Source organism: Larus michahellis, chromosome 2, assembly GCF_964199755.1.
Source record: "Larus michahellis chromosome 2, bLarMic1.1, whole genome shotgun sequence".
Lineage (NCBI taxonomy): Eukaryota > Metazoa > Chordata > Aves > Charadriiformes > Laridae > Larus > Larus michahellis.
In genome coordinates, this window is record NC_133897.1 from 155,369,705 (window position 1) to 155,392,223 (window position 22,519).

General features: G+C 38.5%; 2 protein-coding genes across 3 annotated transcripts in view; one reads left to right on the forward strand and one right to left on the reverse strand.

Annotated features, from left to right (window-relative positions):
• The window catches only part of MRPL13 (mitochondrial ribosomal protein L13), a 37,303-nt gene extending 16,648 nt beyond the window's left edge, over positions 1 to 20,655 (reverse strand). The window contains exons 1-6 of the mRNA XM_074577748.1: positions 20,468 to 20,655; positions 19,694 to 19,817; positions 15,578 to 15,671; positions 13,875 to 13,935; positions 2,844 to 2,930; positions 2,386 to 2,507 (exon numbers count right to left, since the gene is read on the reverse strand). Coding sequence (XP_074433849.1) covers positions 2,386 to 2,507; positions 2,844 to 2,930; positions 13,875 to 13,935; positions 15,578 to 15,671; positions 19,694 to 19,817; positions 20,468 to 20,494 — 515 coding nt within the window. The 5' untranslated portion in view covers positions 20,495 to 20,655. The remainder of the gene's footprint in view (positions 1 to 2,385; positions 2,508 to 2,843; positions 2,931 to 13,874; positions 13,936 to 15,577; positions 15,672 to 19,693; positions 19,818 to 20,467) is intronic.
• The window catches only part of MTBP (MDM2 binding protein), a 28,120-nt gene continuing 26,129 nt past the window's right edge, over positions 20,529 to 22,519 (forward strand). The window contains exons 1-2 of one of the 2 annotated variants that reach the window (XM_074577746.1): positions 20,529 to 20,720; positions 21,172 to 21,252. In XM_074577746.1, coding sequence (XP_074433847.1) covers positions 20,639 to 20,720; positions 21,172 to 21,252 — 163 coding nt within the window. In that variant the 5' untranslated portion in view covers positions 20,529 to 20,638. The remainder of the gene's footprint in view (positions 20,721 to 21,171; positions 21,253 to 22,519) is intronic. The other variant, XM_074577747.1, reaches the window with a different exon arrangement.

The following is a 22,519-nucleotide window of genomic DNA, read 5'->3' on the forward strand; positions in this document are numbered from 1 at the left end:
GTGCAACTCGGTATGACTACTGTGTGTGTGGATGTGCAAGCACAAATACACATTATACATAAATACAGAGTTCTATGCAGGCTTTTTCACTTGACTTAAGACTAGATAAATGTCACAGACTGACTTTCTCCTGTTATTACTAGGATTTGCAAGCAAAAGCCCACTAATGTTAAGAAGCTTCACTAAAACACTATTTTGGTTTCTGTTAAGCATGTGACAGAACAATGGCACATTACTTGGTTTTCCCCTCAAAGGAATACAAATCCTATAAATACATGTGAAACAGATACAGACATTTGTTCTACATATATTCCTGGGATTTCTTAATTGTATTGTTCTGGCTTAAGCAGTGAGAGCTGCTGCCCCTTAAAAGGAATTATGAGCACGCTCTGCTTTTAAATTGCATTACGGTCCTACTCAAGTGTTCATTTATGTTATCTTATTACCAGTTTTCTTCTGGAAAAGTTATATCTTCTGTCCACATATCTCTGCTGCCTTATCTCCGCTGCCTATGAAGGGTAAATGCCCTTACTTGCATATGCCTTGCAATGCAGAGAAAATACATGCTGTAATTTAAAATGTTTGATTTACTTTAAAAAAAAAAAAATACAAAAAACCCCTTTCATAATTTTGGCAAGCAAAAATAATCAGGCCCCTTTTAAAGGTATACCGGCAGTTTTGGCCATGCACTAAAAATTATTTGCTTTCTCTTTTTACTGCATTGTCTTCATTAATTCAAATTCAATTTTGCTCCTCCAGATTAACTTTACCTTCCTACATAAAATGCCTCCTCTCTTTGTATTTAAAGACTTCCTTTCTTTGAAAGAGCGTTACCGGTTGGTTTCGCTATTGTACAATGATTTTTTTCTACAGTACAAGGCTTGCTATATCTAGTCACTAATAGCCACAAATCTAAACCATGGAGTTGCTGCAGATCAATCTCTAATAGTGTTCTGCAATCTGCTGGATATGAAATTCTACACTGAACCTATTAAACGTTCCTGTAAAAATAAGAAGCAGTCAGTTCTGGCACTTCAAAGTCCTACTGATTTGAACAAGACTTAGTGAAACACAGGATGTACCATCTGAACATCAGGAATCACTTTTTTTATTGTGAAGATGACTGTGCACTGGAACAGGTTGCCCACCAAGGTTGTGGAGTCTCCGTCCTTGGAGATACTAACAGTCTGGACATGGTCCTGGGCAACCAGTTCTAGACAGCCCTGCTTGAGCAGGGGGGTTGGACCAGATGACCTCCAAAGGTCCCTTCCAACCCTGACCATTCTGAGATCATTCAGCTATTGAGACACCTGAGAGATCATATCTTAGGCCCACTAGTGAGAAATAAGCAGCTGACCTCTGTCCACATGCAGCTAAGGTCCAGTTCAGTGGAACTACTCAATAGGATGACACCATTTGAGGCTCATACCAGGTCTATTTTCTAGGATTAGCATATGAGTAAGTACACGGGAACACTTTTTTACAGGACAAAGAGAAACATAAGCTTTTAAAAACTACTACAGAAACAGAAATACCAGTCATCTAACTGGTGAGAGACCATCAAGTTGGTCCTGATGTTAGCTTATTTACACTTTTCCACATCTCCCTGCTTGTTACATTTCTTCTCAAATTTCATTAGAATAATCAGGAAAAGGGCCATCTTTCAAAACTGATTACTCCCTTGACTACTGTAATGGGAGCTTGAGCCTAAATAAGACTCTCAAAATGAACACAAGAAAAATCATACTGGTTCTAATCTGGAAACGTTCCAAATGTAACACATTATTTTCACTAACAGGTTGACTCAATGCTGCATGTAGTGGTATAAAGCAAACCACAAATACTCATTCATATGCCACACAACTAATGTGGGACTGATTTTGTGCATGGAAAGAAACTACTGATCAAAATAAACACATGGTATGTTCCCTGCCAAAGATCCACCCTCCAAGGACTAATTTAGTAGAATTCTTTCCCTTCCTCTGGAGAAAACCTGAAGGGTTCCCCCCGCAATGAATCATTCCCTCACAGAGCTGCATGGTGTTTCCTTTGGCTATGGCTAACAGTTAAGTACTATAGAGCACACAGAACTCAAATAAGGTAATGAAGTTTTTTACTCATCTTTTACTCAACTCATTTTGATGAAGCAAAGAGTTGAAAACATGATTTTAAGTAAAGCTTGTCTCATTCAAAGGCTAGAAACGCAAAAAAATTAGCAACCACTCCCTTCTAATATGACTGTTCTTTGCTTTAATGACCTCCTCTCTCCAAAAAGAGACGACATAGAGAAAAACCGTTACTTTTTTTTCTTACAGATAATGTGAGAGCCTACGTAGTACATACTCAGTCAAAGTGTCCTTTTAAAAATAAATCTAAGATACTTACGGAGTCCAAACCTTCGGAAAGGCAGCGATTTCTTCTGGTGTATATTCATCTAACCTCTTGGGGATTGCCCGTGGCTGAGGAATCTCTTGTAGAAGATTCTTCTGTATATCTTCTGGAATAACCTGAGGCAGATCAGAACAGTCTTAGCTACCTGAGTGTTTAAAAAGCACCACCACTCCCTCCCAAATCCAGACCAAAATTTGTCAGCAGTACTGCATTCTTCAGGCTAAGTGTGTGACCTAAATATAGAAGACAAATCTCATACGTCTTATATCTCACAATTTTGTGAAATAATAAAGAAAAAAGCATCAACTTTTCAACTATATTTAGATATATTATAAAAAACAGCTTGATTTTTCTTATTGACCTTCTTACGACAAGAGTTTTGCTATTGCTAACGCTTCCTTTTAACCTCCAAGGCACACAAAAATGAGTATGTTAACTTCATGACTACTCACATCTTCTGGGAAAAGGTGAAGCCTCTGCATCATAGTTCTTCTCTGAAGGTTTTTTGGAAGCATCCTATAAACAGTCAGTTTAACAATCTGTGGAAAGATAACATGGCAACAAATAATCAGACAGGCTATAAATAACATGAAAAAGGTAAGCTGTTTTTCCCCCTGCCCAGTCCACTAGTCAGCGAACCTCTTTTCAGTCAACTTCTTCCTTGCTGAAGAACTCTGGCACCACATTTAGTGTTTTGGAAGAAGGAACACTTGCTCCCAGTCATATAAACACTTACTGTAACAGCCATATAGAAAATTTCAGCTTAGAAAGTTAAGAGCTATATTTAGCATTGTGGATGATTGCACAGGATCATTCAACTTCGAAAAGAATTGAGAAGCTTGTAGTAACTCCATATCATATTGCACATTTATATACATGTTATTGAGGAAAAAAAATTACGCTCTAACAAATTTACCAAGCGTTCTCAGCATCTAACACCGTAATTTGCAGCGTTTGAAAGTTTTATATAACTAATGCATTGTATCTTAAGCAAAGCTGACATACCAAGACATTGCATCATGAACATACTATACATATTTATAATTTATTCCTTTCCTCTTAGTTCCAGATGAACAATCTCACTTCTGAGCACTAGGAACAAATAGAATTTGTGCACCTACCCTAGATGATGCTTATTGAAAATTAACAAAATCCAAAAGGATTTCTCTTGGACTCTAGTTTAGATGCCCGTAATTTAAATACAAAGCACTTTGTTATGGACTTCACCCAAAAGGGGAACATTTTTAGATGTAAAACAAGGCATGCGACTGTAGGAGGCAAAGAGGGTTTTATAAAGCACAGCAAAGCATTTAGGGGTAGACCTACATGCAATTTTGTAAGTAGATGGAAACCCTCTTTGCCTGTGCTCCAAGTCACCTAGACATAAACTAGCTCCAAATCGGAAACTACCCATCCATGCTGAGCTCAAGTCGATAAGCCACACTGGAATGCAGTGCACTAAACACAAACAAATCTCCCCGGCATATGGATATTTTGAAAAGTGTACTGAACAAAGTTGCTTTTTCAAAAAAATTAATTAAAGGAATTCTATCAAAATTTTAGAGATAATCACTAATACTGAGTTCCCAGCTGGAACTACATAGTTAAGAGAGAATGATTGTTACAGGTGAAATTAATGAGAAGTGCAGGTTCTTAAACTTGCAGGCATTCCTACTTGGATTCTGAAGTTAGTAAACACTCAGACAGTTTGGCCCCAGTATTATTTTCATTTTGCCATTCATAGGCTGGAGACAGAACTTAACAGGCAGTAACCTTGTCTTACGATCCTCATAAACGTATGCCAGCTGGCATTTACAGAAGCCTTAACATCACGAAGATATTTAGATGTTATGCAGCAAGCACCACAGATCTGTGGACAAATATAATTAAGCAAGACAACAGAAGAAATACACCTGGTCAGGCAGGGTAATCTGTAGCGTTGATATCCTCTCTAATAAAAATCAATACACAACTATTAAAAAACAAAGATGAAAACTAATGCTTTTAGGGATAAAAACTATTATGCTTGTACAGCAAACTAGCTTGTTTAGGTCAGTATATCATGTGCTTAGACAAAGGCAAGATGAAGACAAAAAATGAACCTTCACTGAATATTGAAAATAAAGTGAGACACTAACAATGCAAGAAAACACAAGAATATTAACAACAGCTCATGTGAACAGCCTATTTACCATTAGTAATTTTCATTTTGTACACTTATTTTCCTTTCTACTCAATATTTTTCCTTAGAGCCAATGAAAGATCAAAACATATCACATCTAAAATAATGGATCCAGAGACTTCACAACATATTGCCTAACTGGGGGGATTTTTTTTCTTTATCAAAAAATTACTTTGAACTTCAGATTGTGTTAATTCCTTAGATTAATAAACTGTACATACACATGGTTCAACATACGACGTATGACCTACAGATACACAGAACTAGTTATTTAATGATTTCAGTCCAATAAAAAGAGAGACTTTAAAATACTTCAATGAACACTGCTAAATATTGTACTTCTTCAAACAACTGATGTTTGTGTCGGATTTTTCACCTTCCTCTGCAGAATGTGGCATAGACATCTATTGAAACAAACCAGTGAACTAGATGAACAGCCGGTCTATTCTGGTTGTAGGTACTTCTGTCTGGTGAATGTGATTCAATTTTGTTTAACCACATTACAAAGAGAACAGTTCAGTTGTAAAACGGTGCCTATTAAGAAGTCACACTGGAGAAGAATGACTGATTTATATGCTCAAGTTTAACAACAAAGGAATACTTTCAATGTTGTGTGCAGTCACTGGAGAACTGACAACCTCAGGAGATGACACACTAACATGAAAGCAGGACTTCGAGAATGAATCATTGATAATTATATATTCAATAACAGCTTCTATAGGTAAGTAGACTAAGTGCAGTAAGCGTAATGCAAGGTATGCTTTGGCACATCTGCCAATCCCTGTGTTGTTCAAGAACTCATTTGTCTTCCTGTGCTCTGACACATGCAAGAAGTACATTACTGGAAGATCTGGAAGAACAGAAAAATCACCCTCATGTGAAGTGCAAACCCATTTTCACTGCCAAGCAGACCACAGAATGGTTTGTGTTGGAAGGGACGTTTAAAGGTCATCTAGTCCACCTCCCCTGCAATGAGCAGGGACATCTTCAACGAGATCAGGTTGCTCAAAGCCCATCCAACCTGACCTTCAACACTTCCCGGCAAGGGGCATCCACAAATTCTCTGGGCAACCTGTTCCAGTGTCTCACCCCCTCACAGTAAAAAATTTCTTCCTTACGTCCAATCTAAATATAAATCTCTTTCAGTTTAAAACCATTAACTCTTGTCCTGTCAGTACAGGCCTTGATAAAAAGTCTTTCTTCATCTTTCTATATTGAAAGGCCACAACAAGGTCTTCCTGGAGCCCTCTCTTCTCCAGTCTGAATAACTCCAACTCTCTTAGCCTTTCTTCACAGGAGAGATCATTTTCTCTGATCATCCCTCTGATCATTTTCATGGCCCTCCTCTGGACCTACTCCAAAAGGTCCATGTCTTTCTGGTGCTGGGGACCTCAGAGCTGGATGCAATGCTCCAGGTGGGGTCTCACCAGAATCACCTTCCTTGATCCGCTGGCCACCCTTCTTTTGATGCAACCCAGGATACAGTTGGCTTCCCAGGCTGCAAGTGCACATTGCCAGCTCATGTCCAGTTTTTCATGCACCAATATCGCCACGTCCTTCTTGGCAGGGCTGCTCTCAATACATTAATTCCCCAACCTCTATTGATACCAGGGGTTGCCCTCACCCAGGTGCACTTGGCCTTGTTGAACTTCATGAGGTTCACATGGGCCAAATCCTCAAGCCCATCCAGGTCCCTCTGGATGGCATCCTGTCCTTCTAGTGAATCAACTGCACCATTCAGCTTGGTGTCATCCGCAAACTTGCTGAGGGTGCACTGAATCCCATTGTCTATGTCACTGATGAAGATATTAAATCCATGCCTGATCCAGAGCAAGAAACTGGACTTCACTGTTACCGCCTCTCCCATTCCAGAGCTTCAATGAAATTGAATGAACTCTCAGAGGAAACAAACTTACAACTTACTAACCAGACACTTCAAACAGCTTATTAGTTGCATGTTGTTGTGGTTATCACAGAGCCTTTAGTGTCTGAGACACTTGAAAATATTTCCATCTATACATTAGACCTATGTGGAGAACAAGAGAGGAACAATAACCTTGAGTTTGAGCACAGATGTTCCCTGCCCCAGCAACTCACGGTAGGGGCAAAGAGGGAAAAAAGTCTTGGCTTCTGAAGCAGATCATAATTTCCTTGCTGGAACAGGTCAAAGGCAGACTTATACCTCCCACCCTTCAAACTCATTCACCATGGTCAAGAAAAAAAAAAAGAGAAAAAAAAAGAAAAAAAAAGGAGGGCTGAGGTGATGATAAACTATTCTGTACTTTTCTTATTGATTTACTGCAGGGTAGTTAGTTCAGCTACAGAACAGAAGGCCATACAGGGAGCTAGGACAGAGAAGGTAGTGCTGGAAAACCTCTATCTTCCTTCATTGTAACTTCTGCCTCAAAGACTTTTCTACGAGCCAAAGCAAACCTAAACCCTGCTCCTGGAAAGACCAAGTTTACATCCAGGCTTTTTTTGCCCAGAATTCTGCCTATAGCCAGAACCTCACTCTAACTGGTGTGATGACAAGTCAAAGAAGTTAGTAAAGTACAGGCTTAACTGAAGCTGTATGGACTGCTTTTGCAACTTGAGTAAGGTTGTGCAACAGAAGAGGCAGATCCAACCAGCAATATTTACAGGGTGTTAAGTAAGGGTTCTCCTGTTACCTGAACATGCTCAAGTTTTACTAAAAAACCACCAAGCCTAAATAAAAAGGTACAGAATTGCAAGAAAAAGTCTGCTACTGAACTCACACAAAACCTGAACCCAGATTCAATGCTCCCTGAAAGCACACATCAGAACGTGCTGTTTCTTTAAGGAATTTACAACAACAAAAATCTGTCTATGTGCTTGTGATACACTTCTGATAAAAGACAATTCTTATTGTTTTCTATGTGATTATGTTTACTTTGAACTATTAAAATAACAACAGTTTAATTTTACACAAAAGGTATAAAACACAGTTGATTTCTGTGGGATTTGAAACTGGCAGAGGTCTACCTACCCACAGGTCTCACTGCAACCTCCATCTCAGTTTAAAACTAATTCATACAGTTTAACAGTTTATTCAATTATTTATAGATTCCTACTGCCTTCTCTCCCTAGTCCTTTATCTTTTAGAACTAGCAACCTGTAAAATTCCATGTCCTCATAAATACTCACTCCTAAAGGCCATGACACTTTCACTATCAGGTAAAGACATCCACCCTCAGATGTATACAGCCAGGAGAGAGTTAATATTGGGGGATTTTCAAAGTACTGCAATGCTGTTTGCCCCAGTTTTGAATTACAAGATTCCTATTGGCTGCAGTTACAATTACCATCTTGAATACTGCAATACCTTTTTTTGCAGTTGGCTAATTTATATACTCACAGCATAGACATGCTCTTAATCACGCAGTTATATCACATTACCTTTTTAATTTCCAATTTAAAGGGCTAATTAGGACGAAAGGAATCTGAACACGGCCATAGTAAAACTCTTGCACTTCCAGTCCCTTACTACACGGTCTAACATTTTATGAGTACAAATAAATTAAACGTATATTTATTTGAAACACTGTGTGAGGCTTGAACATTTAAATTTTTGCAATAGGCTTTGGCTCATGTGCAATTTGCAGACTACGCTTGATGGAGACAAGTTCTGAGAAAGATCCTTTGCCAGATAAAACATACTGTAAAGAAGGAAATCAACAGAGCAATACCACTCTTGGTCCTGAGAAGCACAAAATAATTGGCCGAATTTCCAGAAGACAGTCTACCCTAACAGCTGAAGTAAGTCCAAGATCACCAGGAAGCAACTCTAGAACATGGGAAGGACACAGTGCTCCAGAGAAAACAAGAGTGATTAATTACAGAGCATACCAAAAAAACCCTAGAAAAATTTCAGGAGATACACCAGTTACTCAGAGGTACAGCCTGACACAACATCTTCTTTCTACCAGTTCTTGGTTTTGTGTTCTGTATTTGACATTGCTCTTTCCACCACATATATTATAAAACCATACAAAGAACTTCACCTTCCTACCTCTGAGAGTTGTATGAGTAGCACAGCAACAGTGAACGTACTTAACACTGCCATAAGAATTATTTGGTCACAGACAAATTAAACTTCCATTGCATGCCATTTAACTTCCCACTACCATTCAGCACTTAAAAACTTAGAAGTTTAATGTATTCTTTAAATTAATATATTAATTTGCCTTGCAAATTTAAATAAGAAATGGATATTTTTTAAAAGTATTTATTTTTGTCTATACAAAGCTAAAGACCAAGCCAGCTCTAAGACTTATTTAGAGCACCTAGAGATTTTAAGATAACAGGTTCTGTAAAAATATTCTCCTCCCCATGCCATACTAACTTCTGTGTGCTTACTAATCCAGACTTTGAAGTTTTGCTCTACTTAATTAAAAAACATTACTCTGTAGTAATAAAGGAAAACGCTGTTATACCTGGTGTTTCAGTAACTGACTTTTAGTATGTACGCATTATTATACCAACTATCCCTTACTGATTCAAAGAAAATAGGCTTTCAAATACCAAGAGCAAGATTTAACCATGTTTTCTGTCTGAGCTTTTCTTCAAAAGACCATTATTATGTAGATATAATGGCAAGTCTATACGTGCAAGCAGTTGCTAAAGAGCATTCAAAAGGAGAATTAGAACATTTTAAGCCCCTTCGTATCAGTGCCAGCAGCTGAACAAACCAGAACCCTGACACCCCCGGAGGCCTCCTCAGGGGAGACTTCCATAGAGCTACCCTGCCTTGCTTAATAATCTTCCCTAGCAGGTAACATTCATTCTGAACAATTATTGCCCATTATTTCTTTGTCGGAGGCAATACAGCCTCTGAATACTGCAAAGGTCAGTCCTCTCACTCAGCATCTGGTATTAGCCAAACATGATTTCTTCTTTTTCTTTTTTTTTGGAGGAGTTTCTGATGCAGCCAAAAAAAAAAAAAAAAAAAAAAAGTAAGCCAAGTTTTGCTTACTTTTAAAACTAAAAATAAAATAAGAATTGATTGAAAACTTTGTCCTGACAGGATTACTACCTGGTTCTACAGATTGCATCTGTCAACATATTTTGCAGGCATTTTAATTAAAAGCCGTAGATTTTTTCCCTCTGTGAGATTTGCTCCCTCCCAAGTCTGTGAGATTTAAAAGCACATCTTTTAGTCTTCCCATATCAAGTACTTCAAAGTCTAATTTTGAAAGTGTTGGTCTCATGCCTACCAGCATTTTTCCAGCTAAACGAAACTTCTGCAAATTTTATTAAAAACCAACAAGAAAACACAAACTTCTACGCATTTCAAACACACGTACCTAAAATAAAAAGTTTACCTGTTTCCTTTATTTTCAAAAGACTGTCTTGGCAATGAAAACACACCAAATCTTTCAAAGAAATTTTTCGTAGCAACCTACAATGGAAATTAATGTTGTCTGCTAATATATATCCGAAGGGAGTAGTAATACCATACAGAATATTAGTATTATATTAACCTGAAGAACAGAGAGGCTGTTTCGAACTACTGCAACAGGCTGTTATGCTGCACCTGAAGAACATATTTAATACTCTCATCTATGGGTGGTCCAAGAATTTACACTAAATCTAAGTCAGAGAAAGGAAATGCTGAAACATGGAGAAGCTATTTTTTTCTTCAGTAGGCACTTCCTGAAGTAGCCTGGCCAAGTCCAATAGATGAGAGCTATTCTCTACTGTTCTCCAGAAGAGCAGACAACTGAAAATACTAGAAATTTTAAACAGATTCAGACACTACCCTCCCCATGCCTCCCACAGGAACTCAAAGGTGCTAAATGTAAAAATGTGCTAGACTATCTACTTATCTACTTTAGATATCTTTTTGGCAACACACTGTAACTTTTCCCCTTCCATAAAACAAAATTTTTGCAAAACGCTGAAAAACTTGGTGCAATGAACATAGAACTTTAAGTTCTACATAAAACATCAACTATGCAGACCTCTTTTTGTATTCGCTGTCCCATATTAACACAAAAGATACTTAGAAGTGGACAAAATAGTAATATTTTGTCAATCTCAGGCATAAAATTATACATCCAAGATTAAATACTTATACTAGGCACAGGGTTTTTTTGTGCACATTCAAAATTCAGCACAAATCCTTCTGAAGCACCATCATCTGCAAGGAACATAAAAGTCCAAAGTTAGTAAGACAGATACAATAATGTTAATCTCCGTAAGCGAGAATATCCAATCATCATCCATCCCCACCTTGGTACCTTATGAAGGAACTAGAAATGATCAAGGATGATTATCTAACCGTACTACAAGTAAACATGTCTAAATTCTGACAACTATACTTACGACTTTCAGCCCTCCATGTAAACATAAACTACACAATTTTGCATGATATTACTCATATTACAAACCTTATGAAGAACAACTGAGGGAGCTGGGGTTGTTTAGCCTGGAAAAGAGGAGGCTGAGGGGAGACCTTATCACCCTCTACAACTACCTGAAAGGAGGTTGTAGAAAGATGGGGGCTGACCTCTTCTCCCTGGTGACAAGTGATAGGACGAGGGGAAACGGGTTCAAGTTACGTCAGGGGAGGTTTAGATTAGATATTAGGAGATATTTTTTCACTGAAAGGGTTATTAAGCATTGGAATAGGCTGCCCAGGGAGGTGGTGGATTCACCATCCCTGGAGGTGTTTAAAAAAAAGGCAGATGGGGCACTTAGGGACATGGTTTAGAAGTGGCTCTTGTCAGGGTAGGCTAAAGGTTGGACTCGATGATCTTAAAGGTCCCTTCCAACCTCAACAATTCTATGATTCTATGATTATAACCTTTTTAATCAGCTATTAGCTGTGTAACAGTTTTTTCTAAAACCAGTCTCTCTGTATACTAAAAACTATGTTTAAACAAAACTATAATGGAAAAATATTTATCTTGGGGATTTGTATGTTTGAATTTAGACATATGTGAATAAAGACAGTGCTAAGCAGTACTGGAGGCCTACTATATACACCCACTCAGGGAATCTTACAAGCTTTAATCCATTTCTTACATAAACCGAAAACAGTCATATCCATCACAAAATCTCTATGTAACACCACGCAAGTTCACAAGGTGTTATGTCAACATCCTTTTCCTTGGAAGTAATCCCTTCCATTAATTTAATGCCTTAATTTCTGTAACATCACTATTTCCAAAAATAATGTCGACTCATCTAATGAAGGACTACCGGGATGAGCTAGCAGGAGACAAAGGGACCAAGTGCAGAGAAAAAGTAGTAGCCTGCAGGATGAAGACAATGCTTTGCAGAATGAAGACACTGATTCCACAGAAAGATACAGCTTGCTTCCTACAACCTACGCAATTCCACTGGCTTGAGAGGATTGAATTTAACGTGATTAAAAGGGAAGAGGTCTCTTTTTAATTCAAAGAAGAGAAATAGAGTGATTTATAAGAGTCTATGTGTCATTTAGATCATATTTTGAAGATCCAAATGCTGCTTAGGCTAGGCATTGTTCTCTTTACAATAATCCTTTTTCAGGTTTTAATAGCCAGTTCTAAAAAGAAAACAGGTTAATAAAACATCATATGATTTCCATCTTCGTAATATCCCAATGTATTTCACACCAAAACAATTCAACTAGTAAATAAATGTTTCTAGCCATAAAATCAGTTGCAAGTCAAAACCTGTAACAGCTATACACACAGAATATATCATGCCAAATTACCATCTACTACTATTAATTATGACAGAAATACATATGAGAGATCTTTATGAGAGGGACATCCAAAGACTTCAATACAGAGAAAGAGTTAATTGCTGAGGGTTCTCCACAATTCTGTTAAAAAAAAAGTTTCTTGCGCTAAATTAGACCAAGCCGTGAGCCACATCACCATTTGCTGAGCCTCTGTCCAACATGCTTTAGTTATTGGCAATGCATTTAATCCTCCTCTGTTTGCACAGAAATTCATCTACGAGTCTGGCAAGAAATGAGGTATTTCAGAATGAATGCCAGAAGGTAATTTATAGGACATCCAGTTCTCAGGCCCTCCCAAACAAGTTGTGTTACACTGCCTCCCAGTGCACAGCGGCTGCCTCAAGCCCAAATGAAAAGGGTTGAAGAATCCATTTTAGACATAGAACTACCAATAATTCCCAAAGGAATTACAACTATCTCAGAGCCTGTTCTCAACAACATTTAAGTTAATTTGAAAAATTCTAGACAGAAAATAATATTGAACTGCGGGATTCCATTTCACTTTAAATAAAGAAATTGCAAAAGTAAAAATGAAAACCAGGCAAATTCATATGGTGGACCACTTTTTTTATTGAGTACTTGTACAATGTCTTCTGAGAGAGTCTTGGAACAAACCAGGATTTCTAAATCATAGATAAAAAAAATCATTGACAAACTCCAAGAATTTTACAGCCAATAAAATTTCTCTAGGAAAAGGAAGTAGCATTTCTATATTTCATATATAAGGTGACCCAAGCCAAAGCATTTCAAAGTCAAAAATAAACATAGATATCTGTTAATCTCTGTGGGCCTCATATCATGTTCTGAAACACTAGTACTTACAGAATTCAGTCCTCCAATACTGACCATTCAAAACCCTAGTAAAGTAATTTCATAACTGTGTAAGTCAACATCCCAAAACGTTCATATCTAGCACTCTGTTTTTTTAATCAATAACAAACACATCAACACTGATGTTCAGTAGAATTAATAATAGTCTGATACAGACATTTATCAGAGAGGCTTAAATTCAATGTAATAATCATTTCCAACTCTTTTACAGACCACGAACACACATTGCAGAAAGGCTTTTAAAAAAAAATCATTTAACAAAACCTACAGTTGAATTTTACTGGGAGAAAGAGGCAGGTATACTTTTTAACATTTTTAAGACTAGCATTATTCTTGCTGGCTCTTAAAAAAGTAGTAGAGTTGTTAAGCTGAAGTACAGCTTAGCTAAGTCTAACTTGGGGCAGTTCACTTATGAGAAAGGTCAGACGTTCAAAACTAAAAGCAAGTTAATCGGTCAAAAATGAGTGAAACAAATGAACTTGACTTGCTTATTTGAACGACATGGAAGAATCAAGAAAACGCACAACCTACAATCTAACCCTCAAAACATGCTGTTTACAAAAACACTGTCACAAGCCAAGCTTCTAAGAGCCCTTAGCAGAATGTCTGTAATTTAGCTTTAGACATGCAGGTGACTGATCCCTTTTGTTTAGGGGAACCAGTTAAATGAAAATAAATCAGCTTTTCAAATGAAAGGGAAGAAGGGGAAACACTTACAGCAGTTGGATCCTTCAAATGCAGCTGAGTTGCTGTCACTTGTTTGAAACCACCAGGATAACTAGAAAAACATAACAAACATACAAGCTTAGCACTCAAGTGTATGCTGAAGTGTGATTTTAACACAAATATTACTACATTTCAAACAACAGCGTAATGGTACAAGCCTTCAAAAAAGGAAGCCGTTCTCACAAGGCCAACCATATTGTATTAGAAAGATTCTATCCTGTGAAGTATTTAATGCCATTGTACCTTCTTATTTATTCACCTGAGTATTAAAAAGTTTGTGTTTTGCAAGAAGATTAATATGTTTTTTAAACTGCTTATTAAATACACCACCACAGCTACAGAATACAATGGGAGTAAGATATGCAAAACTTGGAAATATTTTAAGATGATCAAGACTCACCACCAGTCTGTGCCTGACATACAAGACAACCATTTTGAACAATATTTATTATTTTCCTACTATTTTAAATAAACCTTAGCATTATTTGGTGTATCTACCGTAATAAAATTTGACTTTTACTGCAGTGCATCCATCTTTTTAAAGTCTATGTGATATGGTGAAGTTGCACTAATTCACATTTATACCTATACTTTAAATGAATGATACAGTGGTGCAAGAAATTATATGGATGTCAGGTAAAGCTGGGTTTCATTTTGATTTACATTACCAGGTATAAACCTAAGTGAAATGAAAACAAACCTAACATCATTAAAATATATCCACTCAGGGAGCTGCACAGATTTAAGTATTTGTTTTAATTGTACAATTCTTTTCACTTACTCAAAACCAACTTAGCCATTTATGCAAGAGCTTTAATGTACACAGAAGGTTTTAGAGAAAATTTTTAAGAAGTCCTAGGTGTGGGGGGGAGAAAAAAAGCGCGCATTAATTTCCATCAACGCTGAACAAGAACTTCTCAGCAATTCTGCAAAGGAACTTCAGGATTGAAACATCAGTATTAGCAACATTACCTGTCTCAATGTGATTTATTCACCTCTCAACAGGATACATTTTAACATTTAGAGATTATGATTTAGCATTGTCGGAACAACTGTTCTTATTTGATTGAACTGATCATTGCCATACCATCTGTAATTGATTATTGCACTTCCATCTGTAAACACGTTATGCCTGCTAGAATAATATATTACACACTATCGTATGCATCAGTACAACTTGAGACCATCTCATTTCTTACTAGTTTTCCCATTTTTTTCTTTTTCATCCTCTGATTCAATAATCTATCAATCTTGATATTTACTGTTAGGTAAATAGGTACTGATAGGATAACGAGGGTTGGACTAGATGATGTCCAGAGGTCCCTTCCAACCCTATGATTCTATGATTCTGAAGTAACTGAAGCTGGCAACTGTGTATTTCTTAAATGTGCAGTGCCAAGAGGAACGTCTTCTACTGCTTAGTAAATAGAATAGTCCTGATCATTGGGTTCATGGCTTCACACAAAACAACCTGGCTTACTCAATAGCTCTGACTACTTTTGAGTTAGACTATTTTCCTAACAACATACAATGTGGAAATAGAAAGAAAAAAGGAAAAAAAAAAGGCAAGAAGAAAAAGGCTTGCATCATTTTAAACTTCTCAACACATGCAAACACAAAACAGGTAGGATCTCCCTTTTGAACCAATATGCTAAAAAATATTAAGAAAATATTATATTAAATTTTCCACTTACCCAGTATGTGAAGAGTACACTTTCTGTTCCCATTTGTTACCAGAGAAGGCAATATGTCTTGTATTTATTATGACAACATGATCTCCACAGTCACCTACAAGGTAGAAATTAGTGGAAAATATTAAAAGAACCATAGAAGTAATAAACCAAAATAACAACTATAAAGTGTGCAATACACATATATACACATTTCATAAAGCTCAGATTTAAAGATCTGGGCTTGTTGAATCACACCATCCAAACCTGCATTTAAATACCAACCTTAATTACTATTTTTGTTCATACAGTCAGGCTAGAAAGCAGGTGAGAAGGTAAAATACCACCAGATTAGATAATTAAACCATTGCAACTATTCAGCTAAAATCTGGCTTACAGGTAGCGTATTATTTTATTCAACACATTATGCATATGCACCTATATTTAAAAAAAAAACAATAAAAAATGCTAGTTCTAAACAATGATCCTAAATATTTGTTTAATTTTAGTTTTCTCATAAAAACAATATCAATATTTACTTGAAGACTGAACATTTTGGATAAGTAAAATAGTTCTATAAATAATTACAGTCTAGGGCTAAATACATGAAAGAAACAAAAAGTTTGAGGGCAGGAGGGGGCAAGGGGGGGAAAAGCCCCCTCAGAAACCTAAAATAGGTCTTTTGGGAAAAAAACTACATTTTCATCAATCGAGCAGAAGTGAATGTTACAGCACACGCAGACATGTTTAGTGTTGTATTGGCAACTTTCACATCAGGAGTTTTTTAAGTGCGAAGTCTATAATCTATCACCAACACCTTGCCAGAAACAGTTACTTTAATAGATCTTCTTTACTAATAAAGCGCCAATAAAACCCATACTATATAAAAAATATGACGAAAATATGAAAAATATGTAGTTTTTAATTTCAGAAGTAATCATCTTGATCAGCTGTAAAAGCTATAACCACCCATTCAATCGATTGGAAAATGATTTGTCCCAAGCTCACTCTCATATGCTTTAACATATTAGAACAACATAAGTATCTGAAGGGGCTCATTTGATTAAAACGTTTTTGAGTAGGTAACAAAGCAGCTACTCTAAGGACTTAAATTGAGCATGTTGGGTTTTTTATAGGAGCATATAATTAATCAATGCAAGTTTCACACCCTATTTAAGTTTTCCACTACTTCTTAATTGTGTGTTCTTTTAAAGCTCTACTTTCAACTACAGCTAAAGTGCAAATGCAATTTAAACATCTTCATTGATGCAGCCTTTCGCCATCAACAGATCAGTTCTAAAAACACTGTATGTCTAAATAAATGTCAGGGAACTGACATTGGGACCTCGTGCTCTTGTTTATTACATTTTTTAGTTGGGAAGATGAAAGAATAACCTCACCTAAGGAAATTTTTGCTAACAGTTCACACTTGCATAAACACTGAATTAACAATTCCAGAAACCAATAGATTGATTATGAATAATTAAGAGCCAGGCAAAAAACTAACCGGTATACTTACACACTACCTGAATAATGACTGCAACCTGTTCTTTTTAAAGTAGACTGAATTTATGGATAGCTAATGTCTCCTTCAAAATTTCAAATTAATAGATTATTTTCCACCCGTCTTTAAATAGCGTTGCTCCCATAATCTAAGGGACAGCTGCACTTAATAGGAAGAAAGCAAAAACATTCACTATCTCCACAAACACAGTCAAATTGCATCCTACTTTTGAAAAAAATTCACAAAATATCATGCAAGAAAACCATTCCTTTAGGCTATTTTCACGCTATAATATTGAATTATTCTTTTATGAAGTTTTGTTTTCCTCAAGAAATACACAGAAAACAAGGCCAGAATATTCTATTACATTATGGTGTATGCAATTTGTTACATACAGCATATACATTGCACCTCTGCAGATAAAACTAAGCTGCCACAGTAAATCCATTTTACATCTCTGTACATTTATAATTTCAGTAATTCCTATCGCACAGTAAAAAGACATGCTTCAGGTACATGCATTTTTCCTCCTACATTTTAATTAAGGACTAAATGGTAATTAAATGTAGGCATCATATTGTCAACTGCTAACTCACAAAACTGAGAAACTACTTGCCAGATCTTTCATTAGAAAAACAGTCTTCACTGTTTCTTCTAGCCATTATAAACCAACATTGAATCTAGAGCAACACCTGAGTCAGATCGGGTTTGTGGGACACTTCCTCCAGCCTAGTCTTCTCCTTTGAGGATGCAGAAGACAGCAGTAAATCCTACCCAAGCAACAGAAGTGGCTCACCTACACCTGCTCACAACCCAACATAAAGAATCAGATCACCCAATTTTTTAAAAATCTGGCCTGCTATTTCTGGTTCTGTATTGCGAACCTGCTCACAAAGACAGGATGCAAGGGGATGAGGGCAGAGCAAAGGAGAGGTGCAGAAGAAACCTAAAAATCCATATTCAAACCTCCCGAACAAGGCTGTGCCCTCTTACTTAAGGCATGCGGTCTGACAGCATCTAAAAATACGAGACTCTGGAGAATAATGAAAGATTATCCCTAAAACAGAAAACATACATGAAATCAGATTTCTCTCCTTCCCTAACCACAGCTTAAATTCAGTTCCAGATACTTTTCAACACAATAAATAAATAATGATTTTATAGAAGGGTATCTAGATACCAAATTTAAAAAAAAAAAACCAAACCAACAAAAAACCCAAATAAATCCCCCTAATGTTATTCTGTCTAAGGAACTGTGAACTGTTATCTCCCAGACACTAAAATATTTCTTGTTAGTTCAGGAAAAAAGAAAAAAGAAGCGTTAAGTACACCAACAACAAATTCATACACACTTTTCCCTCTTAGAGAGTATCAAATGTCTCTTAGTAGTAGTAACCTATCAATGTCGATCTCAGGTGTAATGCGTTTGGTCCTGATTTATAGAATACTTTAGACCAAATAAAGTTATCATTGAAATGACTTTCCAGGATTTTATAACTTCATAGACATAAAAGTATCAAGTATCTTTCCCACAGGACAACAGAGAACATTTCCTCTCAGCGTCTGCTTTATTTTTCAGACAGCCTTAGTCTCCAGTGACATCTTGTGGATAAGATATAATTTGCAACAGCATAACTCTGGTATATAAAACATCTTAGAACACTACAAATACTACCTTCTATTATGAAAAACAGATCAAGTATAATTTTTGTATGGACACTCTACATGTATGAGAAAAGTTTAATGCTTTCTTTATGTTTCAGTAACATCTCTTGAAAAATTTGCAAGACGCTTAGAGGAAACATTGTACTATAGATATGAGGGATCACCTTTTTATTATCACTGTGAGACAGGCACTACAGTATTACAAATTACGAACAAGATCACAGATACATCTTTATTGCTGAATGTCTACTTTGCAGAAAAGGAAAATGATTTTTTCATTTCAACAAGAAAATATCTTTCAACAATGATCAAGTCTCCCATTTAAGAATCCGACAGGCTCCAGCCTCATCATCACAGAATGCCCAAGGTTGGAGGTCAGGTTGTCCAACCCGCCTGTTCAAACAGGATCAGCTTTCGAATATCTCCAAGAATGGAGACTTCACAACCTCTTGGGAAACCGCTTCCAGTAACCCTCACGATAAAAAAATGTCTCCTGATGTTCAGAGGGAACATCCTGTGTTTCAGTTTGTGCCCATTGCCTCGTGAAGACAGGACTTCTCTGCATCTTATTCAGAATGAAGAACCATCCCGAGACTCTGTGGTGATGTGCAGCTACTGAAAGGTAGCATTCAGAAAACCTAATCACGAATCACATCAGTGCTTCTTTATGTGCACTGTGAATTAAATCTTTACATCTAAAAGCAATGCAATGAATCACATTTGAAGGTTTTAAAAGAAATGAAGGCAGAAGCCATCGTAATTCAGCTACTAAAATTAAATTATGAATTCATAATGAGCTTTATATGGACTGGTAAAGACAATGATGTAAGATTCTAGGAGGGTATGAAGGAAAAAGATGAGAAGGAAAACGAAGACATTTAAAATTTACAAGGCTTAATTTTAAAACTGAAATCAGAAGAAAAATACAAGGGAAGGAAAGCAAATTTGCTTTTATCTACTGCAATACTCACTGAGTGCATGATAAATAGGTTTATGCCTGCCTTCAAGTCTGATGACAGTCGCAGCTGCGATTTTTCCTGGTGGCTGCATCCTTGCATCGAGAAGATACCAGGCTCTGGCAAAAGTAGCCCATTGCTAAAGAGAAAGAGAGGTAGTACTCAACATGGTAGAAGAACACATCACCATACATAGATGTAGTTCCTCTAATTAGATCAACACTTTTTTTTACGCTCCAAAATACCAGAAAAAATATTAATATTCAACAACACCCCCTCCAAATAACCTTTAAGTGGATGGTGATCACTGCTGTACACATTTCCAATGTAAGCGGGGGTAACAATACTGAAAGGTCCCCAGCTCTGAGGAGCTTGTTTCAAAATGAATATTTTTTGCTGCAAGCTTCCATTATTGCTAACCGAACTGTGGGATCTCTGTAAGCTACTTAACGCCTAACAATTTCCCTCCCGGCGAAGGGCACAACTCCCCCAAACGCAGTTTCATGCCCACGAAGGGCCTGAGCCGGCTACGGCAGGGAGCCTTGTCCCTCAGGCACAGCCACACACGTACCGACCGCCACCCGCTCCTGCCAGCGGCCCCTCAGGGCCCGCACCAAGGGAGGCCGCCCGCCGCCGCCCTCGACCCTCCCCTGGGCACCGACTGCCCCTTCCTCCCGGCGCCCGCCCGCTCCTCACGGCCGCCCTCCGCACCGTGGCGGTGCCGGGGTCCCTCAGAGGCAGCGGCAGCCCCGGCACAGGCTGCACCGAGGAGGAGAGGGCCGCGCTCACCTGGGCCGCCTTAGTGTAACTGGCCATGGCCGCCCGGAGGGGAAGAACGGGAAGGGCAGCGGAGCCCCTTGGCCGCCGCACCGGCGGGAAGCGGAAGCGCTGCCCTGCGAGGGGCGGTGCGAAGGCGGCAGCGCGGGCTGTTCGCAGCGGCGGCTCCGTCCCCGCCCGGCCATGGATCGCTACGTTCTGCACCTGAGCTGGGGGGAGCGCCGGGGTGAGGGGGCTGCGGCCGGCGGGCCTGGGCCCGGAGCGGGTACGGCGGCGGGGGGCCGGGGCCCGGCAGGGCGGGAGGCCGCGCCGTGTCGGGGGAGCCCCAGCCGCGGGGCCGACCGGGCTTCCTTCGGGAGGGAGGTTCTTCACGACCGCCTGTCTGGAATCTGCGCCCGTGCAGGCTTCTCTGGGTCACTACCTCGTCAAACACCCCCTTTTTTCACTTTTTAATAACTTAAGCCTTCAAAACTTCGGGGTTTTCGTGTGTTATTGTGACACTCTACATAACTCGGTAGAGCGTTCCTGAAAGGTGCGCTACTGCAAGCAGAATTTGACAAAATTTGCCTTTTTAAACTCCTGCAAATCTGTAGTTGAGAGGGTTTTTTTCTTTAAACTAAACTTCCAGTATTAGACTGAACTTTTTACCGTATTTGCAAGAAAGCAAGACTTCTGCAATTCAGTAGTTTTAATAAAAGCTTTTTTTTTTTTTTCAGCTGGGACTGCTGCAAACGTTTATCAGTTCCTGAAAGAAAGCTGTAACTCATCTGTAAATGCAGATGTGAGCGCGTTCCCAGGTAAGTATAGTAACATACAGTAAGGTAAGGCAAATGTTTCCCAGGAATTGGCCTGGGCACATTTTAATGTTCTCGGTGAAACAAGTCAGAAGGCTAAGGACGGAAACCTGATTTCTGAATGTGCCTGAACCCGCAGGTGGGACCGGTGCTGCTGTCTCTGTGGAGAACCTGGGTCCTTTCAGCAGCCGAGGTGTTAGGAGATGATTAAATAGATTGGGCACAAGAAAGGAAAGACAAGGGGTTTGAAAGATCAACAAATTCCAATCCAGCTTAGCAAAGTGGAGTAGGAAAGGGCTTGTTTCTTATGTGCAGCTTGATATTTTCATTTCTCCTATGATGTCTTCTAATTTTTTCAGTAGAAGCAATATTTGTCTGTTGGGTAGCAATTCAGAACCCTAATCCATGAATATTTATTAAATCATTTTATCATCTTAAAATAGACTTCTGAAGATCTGCTTCATTACTTTTAGTGGTTGGGTGGTTGTTTTGTTTGGTTTTTTTTTTTTTTTGTTAAAAAACGCTTTCTTTGTTCTTTACTTGGTTTGGATATTGTGTTGAGTTGTTAGGGCTCATCTTGTCACAGCTATCATCTAATTGTGATTCATGTGGGGAACCACTATAAGCCGTTAAAATTCATGAAGATAGGAATGTTAGGCTGATTTCAACTTCTGTGCTTTTTATTGCATAGAAATGTTGAGAGAGCATCTCATTTTGTGCCCTTGTGGCCAAGAAGGCCAATGGCATCCTGGGGTGCATCAAGAAGAATGTGGCCAGCAGGTCAAGGGAGGTCATCCTCCCCCTCTACTCTGCCTTGGTGAGGCCGCACCTGGAGTACTGTGTCCAGTTCTGGGCTCCCCGGTTCAAGAGGGACAGGGAACTGCTGGAGAGGGTACAGCAAAGGGCTACCAAGATGATTAGGGGACTGGAACACCTCTCTTATGAGGAAAGGCTGAGGGATTTGGGTCTCTTCAGTCTGGAAAAAAGACGTCTGAGGGGTGACCTTATCAACACTTATAAATACTTAAAGGGTGGATGTCAGGAGGATGGGGTCAGGCTCTTTTCAGTGGTGCCCAGTGACAGGACAAGAGGCAATGGGCACAAACTTGAACATAGGAAGTTCCACCTAAACATGAGGAGGAACTTCTTTACCCTGAGGGTGGCAGAGCACTGGAACAGGCTGCCCAGAGAGGTGGTGGAGTCTCCAACTCTGGAGACATTCAAAACCCACCTGGACATGTTCCTGTGTAACCTGCTCTGGGTGACCCTG